Source organism: Miscanthus floridulus, chromosome 14, assembly GCF_019320115.1.
Source record: "Miscanthus floridulus cultivar M001 chromosome 14, ASM1932011v1, whole genome shotgun sequence".
NCBI classification, from domain to species: Eukaryota; Viridiplantae; Streptophyta; class Magnoliopsida; order Poales; family Poaceae; genus Miscanthus; species Miscanthus floridulus.
In genome coordinates, this window is record NC_089593.1 from 15,243,033 (window position 1) to 15,253,519 (window position 10,487).

At 54.2% G+C, this 10,487-nt stretch overlaps 1 protein-coding gene across 1 annotated transcript; it reads left to right on the top strand.

Moving 5' to 3' along the window:
* Positions 1-5,819: 5,819 nt before the first annotated feature.
* Positions 5,820-6,836, top strand: LOC136503092 (uncharacterized). The gene has a single exon (XM_066498281.1). The coding sequence runs from the start codon at positions 5,820-5,822 to the stop codon at positions 6,834-6,836; it is 1,017 nt and encodes a 338-aa protein (XP_066354378.1).
* The last annotated feature ends 3,651 nt before the right edge of the window (positions 6,837-10,487 follow it).

A 10,487-nucleotide genomic window follows, 5' to 3' on the forward strand; every position in this document is an offset into this window, starting at 1 on the left:
AACCTTCTGAGCAGCCCTCATAGCCACGAACTCCTGGTTTTCGATCAAAGAAAGGGATGACTCCTCGTCCACGAAGGTCGCCTGAGACTTGCTTGCGATTTTCTTCTTTCCCATGAACTGGCGGAAGCAAAAAAGGCACTAAGAAAGATGAAGCTAGGATGATGGTGCTCGGGTGACGGCGACGATGACGGCGGCGGATTTCTGAAAGCTAGGGTTTAAAGGCAAGAGCTGGGCAGCAAGGGAAAGGAAGATAAAAGGTCTTTAAATAGATTTTTTAGTGATACAAACGGCCCACAAGGCCCGTTAAAACACAGTGTGGGAACGCAACGGTCCATTTACCGACGCAGCTAAAACGACGGAGGGCACAAATCCACACAACGGTACAAACCAACGGGAAGATTTCAGACTTATCCGTCCAGCACCACGGCAGGGTTATCAGATCGCTACAAGAACAACCCGTCAAACCAAGAAGAAAGAAAGAAAGAAGAAAGAAAGGGCTACCTCACGAGGAACAAAAGAACCCGGTTATTCAAGAAAGAACTCGGTAATCTCATGAATGACAGGGATCACAACAGAAAAGTAAAAGACAACTCAGAAGACAAGATTCGTTACATTACAAGCGACTTCAAAAATAGAAGATTACAAATCTTACAAGACCCAATGAACTCGGCACCACAAAAAGCAAAGTAGCAAAGAGGAACACGGACACGGCAAGGCTCTGGAACGACTACGTGTCCCAAATTGCTACTCGGAAGGACAAACCGCCATCAGCTACACTGTTTTCTTCAAAGGACGGACGCAGTGCACCCAAGGCAGAAATCGGCAGCACGACAAGACAACATGGAGCAGAGAAGGCCGGCGGGCATCTGTCTACCCAAGACCGATGTGATGTTGGATATGGTGTTGATCTGCACCGGACAGTCTCAAGACAGGCGACGAGGATCAACCCAGAACTGCCAGATGAAGAAATGAAGCCCACATCACAAGACTTCCTCCAACTACCACCACGTACATCCTGGCACAATGCAGTCGCAGGATTAGCCTACCTCTAATCCCTATCACAAGACTTCCTCCAGCTACGACAAGACACACAGGAACTACAAAATATGCCTGGGGGCTGCTCTACTTCACAAACTACCATGTTCATGACCACGAAGGTTTCAACAGAATGTCCAATGGATGAAAACAAGCACTCCGGGACAGTATTTATAGACCAAAGGAGCGGCGCACATGGACTAGGAGTACCAACGAAATAAGCCTAACAAAGGACACAGTGAAAAGATAGGACTCAATAATGGATGACTCAGGCGAGAGGAAACAGTACTCGAAGACGGGCATATTCGGAATAATATACCAGCACAGTACAACCCGTGAACAAAAGGCATTTACACTCAACCACCACCATACAACTACATCTGACAACAGCAGACTATCAAAGAATACGCCAAGACCTCGCATCCGAGTTCTTCCTGAACAAAACAACACGGATATACGCTCGGGGGCTCGGCCAGCATCATAGCTTAATCAACACTAAGCTAGGGAGCTCGGCCTTCATTTCAACTACTCCCGGAGGCTCGGAACCAAAGACAAAGGACCAAGAATACAAGAAACTCAAGACTACAACGACGACGACACATCAAGACTCTTCATCCGACTTCTTTTCTAAAGAGAAGAACTCGGAGAAAGCACGGGGCTGCGGGATACATAGCCCCAGAATTTTTTGAAGACAAGAATCTGGACCCTCCAACTTTTGCAAGCAAAAGCAAGAGGCTCGGGGGCTACACTCAGTGAGTGTAATTTCACCCAAAAAGAACCCGGACATAAGCTCGGAGGCTGCATGCCGCGAAACTACTCGGATGATGGTTTAATCCAAAACTAAAAAGCCGCTTCGGAAAGATGCCGCAAAAACTACTCGGATGATGACATAATCCAAGTCTCGAGGACTACTTCAGAACACAAATTTTCAAACAACATAAAAGATCAAGACCCTCCAACTTTTTGTTCCAAATAGCAAGAGGCTCGGGGGCTACACTCAGTGAGTGCACTTTTTCTTCGAAAAAGCGCACGTCACCAAAAGACTTCCTCAACGCAGACCACTTCAAGACATTACGACAAAAAGAACCCGAAACGAGCCATATTCGAGTTCTTTTTGATAAAACTTCAACGAACAATCAGAGCAACTTCAAGACAAGATCCTCTAGCTCCTTGTTCCAAATAGCAAGAGGCTCGGGGGCTACAACCAGATGGATGTACTTTTTCTTCAAAAAGCACTCACCACTCGAAGATCCCAAGAAGCGCTACAAGGTTTCACTCCAGAAAGCACTCGGATGACATTTTGTTCCTACTCAACAAGACTTGAAGGAGCAAAGCGAGACTTTCAGAGCTCAACCATGAAGTGCTTGGGGGCTTGTCGATGCGGGACCCACAGGATACCCCGCAAGGGAGAGAGAAGATATAGTTCAACTAGGATTCTTCCCATGTAATCTTAGTAGTAGAACTATTAAGTAATCCTACTAGGAAATCTCATTGTAAACCGACTAGGACTCTGGCCTCCTGACTATATAAAGGAGGGCAGGGCTCCTGAGAGAGAAGGACAACAATTGTACAACATAACACTTGACAATCAATCCAACGCAAAAGGCTAACGCCGACTGGACGTAGGGTTATTACTCGATCTACGATCGAGGGCCTGAACCAGGATAAATCGACTGTCTCTTGCGTTTACCGTCGAGTTCTGCATACGTTGAAGCCCGAACAATACTGCCCCGGGGACCCCCGTGGCAGGCTATCGGTGGTGAAACATCGATAGGTAGACAGATGGAGTAGAGCAATAGTAGCAGCATTAGTGCCATTGCAATTTTCGTACTTTCTAAGATGTCATTACTCCTTCACCTTTTTTTTGAAACTTATCATTATAATCGTCTCCGTACCTAATTCATGCCATTTTCTACGCCTGAAACGGCACTGAACCCACTTTGAGATCGTTGTATTTTCGTATAGCCCAAAATACCCCTAAGACCACCCTCTCTCTACTCAATGACATGTGGGCCCACACAGTCATCCCCTTGCTCCTCGCATCCCCTCCGACGTGTGTGATGGCTCGAAGTGGCCAGAGTGGAGCTCGCATTGCGCTCCCTACCACGCTCACCGACGAGGGCAGGGATGGCTCAGCCGTATCCTAGAGCTTGATCTATGCAGGTGAAGGCCGAGCGGTGGCGGCTCTGGGCGCTCGCGTGGTCGACGGCGAGGCATGGCCTGTGTAAGGACGGTGGAGCATGGACTGCACAAGGACGACGAGGTGTAGGCGGCAGTGGCCGTGGAGTCAACGGCGGCGGCCAAGGCCCTTGCATCCGCTCATGAAGCCGGATCGAACAACTGAGCCCTGCGGATTTGGGAGATCGGAGGGGATATGCTTCCACGTGTCGGAGTTGCTGTCACCGCCGCCAGTGGCCTTGCCCAGGACCCCCGGTTGCACGGTAGCGCGCAGATGGCCGCTTGGACGCGCTCCACGCCGTCGTGCACGCAGGTTGCATGGAGTCGAGTGGCTTGCTCGGGCATGGTGCGCTGCTCCGAAGAGACAGGTGGCGGACCGCACCCATGCCGGCGACCGTGATGCCGAGATCCACCAAGGCGCCCTCGCGCACTACGACGCCTCCATGGAGGGGGGGTGGCTGGTGACGGTGCCTATTCTGTGCGGCCGAAGGAATTGTGGGAATGTGAGAGGAAGGGGATGACTGGGTGGGCCCGTATGTCATTGAGTAGAGAGGGTAGTCAGAAGGGTATTTTGGGCTATACAAAAATACAACGATCTGCAAGTGGGTTCAGTGCCGTTTCAGGCATAGAAAATGGCATGAATCAGGTAGCAAGACAATTATAATGACAAGTTTCCAAATAGGTAAATAGTAGTGGCATATCTGAGAAGTACGAAATTACAATGGCGTGGATCCAAATAACCCTAGTATTTAAACCGTGAAAAACTCATCGTTACGATAGTGCATAGAGAGATATTATGGACTTGTATTGCATCTTATTGTATTTGTTACCGGTGTGCGGGCGTTCAACGTCCCGCACGTCCACACGCCCAGCTCCTCTCCCTCACTTGCATGCGCCTGTGCCTCTCTCTCTCTCTCTCCCCAGTGGCTGCGCCTGCGTCCCACCGCTCCATGGATGATGCGGCTTCAGATGGATCCAGCGTCGGCGGCCATGGACGACGTGGCTTCGGGCGGATCCGGCGTCGGCGGTGTCGGCAAGGTACGTCGTCCTCCTCCTCTTCCAGAATCTGCGAGTTAGGGTTCTTGTGAGCTTCTCTCTCTGTCTCTCTCTTCCTCATCTTCCCCAATTCTGAGGAAGGCCGACCAGATGGTGGGGATGGCTGGATGCCGGTTTAGGGGCCCTGGCGACGGTGGAGGCGGCTGAGCCAGTTCGGGGCGAGGGAGCTCCATGGCCATGGCGGAGCTGCGGCGAAACCCTAAGGCGCCCGTGACGACGGGGAGGAGCAGCAGCAGGGGTGAGGGTGAGGAGTAGAGCGTGGCTGCCGGCGAGGAGGAAGAAAGGGGAGGAGGGCGTAGGAAGAAGGGCGCACAAGGTTGAAGACGACCGTGCATCCGTCTAACACATGCACGGCTGTGTGTTTGCCACGTCCACTTATATGCTGCCTGTGACCAAAACAAACTGAAACCAACAGTCAAACCATGAGCATTTTATGGAGCCTATTCTGTTCGTGTCTATGTCCACCACCTCCCTTTCTACTAAAAGGAAGAAGTTGGTAGTACCTGTTTATTTTGAGTTTTTAACTGCAGCTTCTCTCTAAAAGACTTTCCAGAAAAGTTATACCAAATTGGATCTAAGACAGGGGACAGTGGAGAGTGGAGACTGGAGAGGAACATGCTCTGCATCGTTCGTTCGTTCATGGATGGATCGCACGCTCTAGCAGCACAGTTTTTACTATGCCCGTATTCGTGTGCTGTTCACGTAGAATGTTAGGTTGTGCCTGCCATTGCTATGCCATGGCGCCGCAGAAAGGTGAGCAGAAAGATGCTGATTATCAAACGTTTTGCTATGCAAAATCTGAAGCTTGTAGAGGGAAACAACCCCCAGAAAGACCACTGTACTCTGCTCCTGCTAGAGGACTTCGAAGGAATCTGAAAAAATTTGTGAGAGGAAATCAGCCATGAACAGTAACTTCCAGCCGTGAACAGTGCAATTTTTGCACCAGCCGAACGGCCCCAAAACTGGAAGCACCATGTATCTATCCTTGCCTTGCCTCCCCCTTTATCGATCAGTGTGGAGGGTAGTAAACTGATTGATCACCATTCACTTTGCTGTGCAGCTGTGCTTCGTTCTTCATTCATGTGTGTCAGCAGAGCACCGCCAACAGCTAGAGCTCCGCCCGAGTCTTCAGCGACGCCAAGTCTCCAACGGACTCGTGCGCCATGGCCGCGCACTCGCCAACGTCCTCGACCGCAGAGCATGCGCTCCCGCACGCATGCGCGCCCGGTCTCCACGGCGCCCACGCTCCCACTTTGCACGCATAGCCGCTCGCGCATGTATAGCCATGGCCAAAGGCCACTCTGTATTCCTATATATGTACACCACCTGTGATCAATACGATGCATCCAGTTGTACAATTCCATTCTACATGGTATCAGCTTCCCAGGTTCTCTTCCAGAGTCCCTAAGCCGCATCTTCTCTTCCGCTCCAATGGCTCCTTCTTCCACCCACTCTGATTCCTCCTCCGCAGATGGTTTTTCTGTCGCCCCGCCTCGGCCTCCCAAATCCAAGGCATCTCCATCCGCCACCATGTCCATGTCATCCTTGATATGGATGAAGGCAACTACGGCCAGTGGCATCACTTCTTCAACTCCGCCCTCGGCAAGTTCGGCCTCGAGGGCCATGTTCGTTCTACTACCCCCGACGCCGACCGCGATGGCGAGTGGCGCATGGTTGATTCATGCGTCGTCAACTGGATCCTCGCCACCGTTTCCAAGGGTGTCTTCGAGACTGTCCGCCATGATCGCCACGATGCCTTCACCCTGTGGAACGCAGTCGCCGGGCTCTTCCAGGACAACGAGATGCAGCGCGCCGTGTACTTGGAGGCCGAGCTGCGTTCCCTGCAGCAAGGCGACATGACGATCAGCGCCTACTGCACCAAGCTGAAGCGCCTCGCCGATCAACTGCGCGACATCGGCCACCCGGTCTCCGAACCCAGCCAGGTGCTGAACCTTCTCCGCGGCCTCAACCCGCGGTACCGCTACGTCAAGCCGGTGATCACCTCCAAGTACCCGCCGCACACCTTCCAGAGCGCCCGCTCCTTCCTCATCCTCGAGGAGCTCAGCTTCCAGCACGACGCCAACGCCGAGGCTGGGCAGGCCCTCACCGTGACACATGGTGACCGCTCCAACGGGTCCTCCAACCCTTCCGGGCACGGCGGCGGGATCGGCTCCACCGACGGCAACACCGGCTCCTCCGCACCACGCAACAACCACACCAACAACGGCGGCGGCGGCAACCGATCCAACAACCGTTCTGATCAGCGCCGTAAACAAGGCAACGGCGGTGGGAACACACGCTCCACCAACTCCAACACCCAGACCACGCCCTGGACCGCGGGATTCAACCCGTGGCAAGGCATGGTGCAGGCATGGTCTATGCCTTTCCGCGCTCCCGGCGCGGGGGTCTTGGGTCCGCGACCGCCGTTCCAGCCTCAGCAGGCGCTGATGGCCTCTCACCTTCAGCCGCCGTCGCCACACGTCTCCAACAACTCCTTCGACACCGGGGGGCCTCTACGCTGCTCTGCACTCTACCGGCGTCCCACATCATCCGCAGAGCACGTCTGACTGGTACTTCGACACCGGTGCCACGTCGCACATGTCCTCCAACCCCGGTAATCTTCCCTCCCATACTCTTCGTCCTTCCTCATCCTCCATCACAGTGGGCAATGGTGCTCGGTTGCCAGTCACTCACCAAGCACACACTGTCATTCCCACTGCCACTTCTCCTTTACATTTGAATGATGTTCTTGTTTCTCCTTCACTCATCAAGAATTTAATCTCCGTTCGTCATTTAACTAGTGATAACAATGTTTCCATTGAATTTGACCCCTCTGGTTTCTCCATAAAGGATCTTCCTTCCAGGGAGGAGATGCTCCGATGTGAGAGCAGCAGCGATCTCTACCCCTCCGCCTTCCACCTCATCAAGCTCTCACTGCATCATCGACGGCGTCTCTGTGGCATCAGCGGCTCGGACATCCCGGCCAACCAGTTACATCTCAAGTTTTACAAACTTTTCCTTTTCAATGTAATAAGGCTGATGTTCACTCTTGCACTTCTTGTCGCTTAGGCAAGCATACTCGTTTACCTTTCAGTAATTCAGCATCACATACTTTTTTCCCTTTTCAAATAGTGCATTCAGATGTCTGGACTTCTCCTGTTTATAGCCACTCTAGATATAAATATTATGTTGTTTTTCTTGATGATTATACACACTACCTCTGGACCATCCCCCTGCGCAACAAGTCTGACGTTTTCCCCACCATTCGCGCGTTCATCTCATACGTTCACACCCAATTCCGCCTCCCCATTCTTGCTTTTCAGACAGATAATGGCCGCGAGTTTGATTCATATGCCATGCGCCTCCTTCTGTCCTCTCTCGGCATTCAGCTGCGTCTCTCATGTCCCTATACATCGCAGCAGAATGGCAAGGCGGAACGCATCTTGCGTACCACTAACGATTGTGTGAGAACTATGTTGATTCACAGTGCAGCTCCCCTGGCGTTCTGGGCCGAGGCTCTCGCCATGGCCACGTACCTAATCAACCGGCGCCCGTGTCGCGCCACAGCCTCCGCGACACCGTACTCGCTCCTCTTCGGTGTGCCGCCTGCCTACGACGAGCTCCGGGTGTTCGGGTGCCGCTGCTACCCCAACATGATCTCCACGTCCGCGCACAAGCTCGCAGCACGCTCAACTACGTGCGTCTTCATCGGGTACCCGGCAGATCACCGCGGCTACAGATGCTACAACATCACCACCGGCCGCGTCATCATGTCCCGGCATGTCGTCTTCGACGAGGACGTCTTCCCCTTCCGTGACCTCGACCTCCGCGAGCCTGCGTCAAGTTCATCCTCTCCACCAACTCTACCTGAGGACGACGCGCCGCAGCGTCTTGTCACCGAGCTGCCGCACCATCCGACGCGGGCACAGACTGTGCGTTCGGGAGGCGCCCCCGAACAGTCCGCGGCCACCCCGACATCAACTACGGCACAACATGTACCTGCTCCGGCTCCCGCGGCATCGACTACGACATCGCCCGCGACGTCGCCCACAGCGTCGCCCACGACGTCGCCCACGACCTCGTCCCCGATCGCACCATCGCGCCCACCAGTGACCACAGGTCACCCGATGGTCACTCGAGCGCGTGATGGGATCCACAAGCCGAACCCCAAGTACGCCTTGGCGGCCACAGGAACGCTTTCGCCGGTGCCTCACAGCGTCCGCTCGGCTCTCAAAGACGACAACTGGTACACGGCCATGAAAGCCGAGTACGACGCACTGCAGGCCAACCAGACCTGGACCCTCGTTCCTAGGCCACCCGGCGCTCGCATCATCACCGGGAAGTGGGTGTTCAAGCATAAGATGAAACCCGACGGCACCCTTGAGCGTTACAAAGCTCGATGGGTCCTCCGTGGGTTCACTCAACGACCCGCCATCGACTTCGGCGAAACGTTCTCACCGGTGATCAAGCCGGCGACTATACGCACCGTCCTCACGCTCGTGGCGTCCCGCAAGTGGCCGGCTCATCAACTCGACGTCTCCAACGCCTTCTTGCACGGCAACCTGCAGGAACAAGTCTACTGTCAGCAGCCCACGGGCTTCGCCGATTCCGCACGGCCGGATCACGTCTGCCTCCTGTCACGCTCCCTCTACGGCCTCCGGCAAGCTCCCCGTGCGTGGTTTGACCGCTTCGTCGGGCACGTGACCTCGCTCGGCTTTGTACAGTCGAGAGCGGATACGTCTCTCTTCGTGTACAACAGCGACGGTGCCCAGGCGTATCTCCTGCTGTACGTCAACGACATGATCCTCTCCGCATCATCAACTGGACTTCTTCAGCACATCGTCGAGCGGCTGCAGGACGCCTTCAAAGTGAAGGACATGGGGTCCGTCCACCACTTCCTCGGCATTGGTGTTCGACGCACAGGCAACGGCTTCTTCCTCTCCCAGACGCAGTACGCCGAAGACCTGCTGGAGCGCGCAGGTATGGCGAACTGCAAATCTGTCGCTACTCCGGCAGACACGAAGGGCAAGGCTTCGGCAACAGACGGCACCCTCATCGACGACGCCACCTCCTATCGGAGCCTCGCCGGTGCCCTACAATACTTGACTATCATCCGCCCCGACATCGCATATGCTGTGCAACAAGTTTGCCTTCACATGCATGCACCGCGGGATGTGCATCTCACCATGCTCAAGCGTATCCTTCGGTACGTCAAGGGCACCGCTCATCTTGGCATTCAACTGCACGCCATTTCCTCGCCGACGATCACTGCCTACTCGGATGCGGACTAGGCTGGATGCCCGGACACGAGGCGATCTACATCGGGCTTCTGCGTCTTCCTTGGCTCATCCCTCATCTCGTGGTCGTCCAAACGACAAACCACGGTATCGAGGTCGAGTGCCGAGGCTGAGTATCGCGCCATAGCCAATGCTGTGTCCGAGTGCTCATGACTACGCCAACTCCTCGGCGAACTTCTGTACAAGGTGCCCACGGCAACGGTGGCGTTCTGCGACAACATCTCCTCGGTGTACATGTCCAGGAACCCAGTCCATCACCGACGCACCAAGAACATCGAACTTGATATACACTTCGTCCGGGAAAAGGTAGCCATTGGCGAGCTCCGCGTCACGCATGTACCCAGTGCTCGACAGCTAGCCGATGTGTTCACCAAAGGTCTCCCTTCGGCGCTCTTCTTCGACTTCAGGGACAGCCTCTCCGTCACGACTGCCGACGTCGACACTGCGGGGGGGGGGGGGGGGGGGGGGGTTGTCAGCGGAGCACCGCCTGAGTCTTCAGCGACGCCAAGTCTCCAATGGACTCGTGCGCCATGGCCGCGCACTCGCCAACGTCCTTGACCGCAGAGCATGCGCTCCCGCACGCATGCGCGCCCGGTCTCCACGGCGCCCACACTCCCGCTTTGCACGCATAGCCGCTCGCGCATGTATAGCCATGGCCAAAGGCCACTCTGTATTCCTATATATGTACACCACCTGTGATCAATACGATGCATCCAGTTGTACAATTCCATTCTACAATGTGGATGGAGGAGGGAAAGAAAGCTGAACTGAACTGAGCCCTTGTTTAGTTCGCGAAATTTGGAATTTGGGGCTACTGTAGCACCTTCGTTTTTATTTGGCAAATAGTGTCCAAACATTGACTAATTAGGCTTAAAACGTTCGTCTCGCAATTTCCCACCAAACTGTGCAATTAGTTTTTCT

Bases quoted from the DNA above. Each gene is read 5' to 3' on its own strand.
- LOC136503092 (XM_066498281.1), top strand. From the start codon at position 5,820: ATGGATGAAGGCAACTACGGCCAGTGGCATCACTTCTTCAACTCCGCC.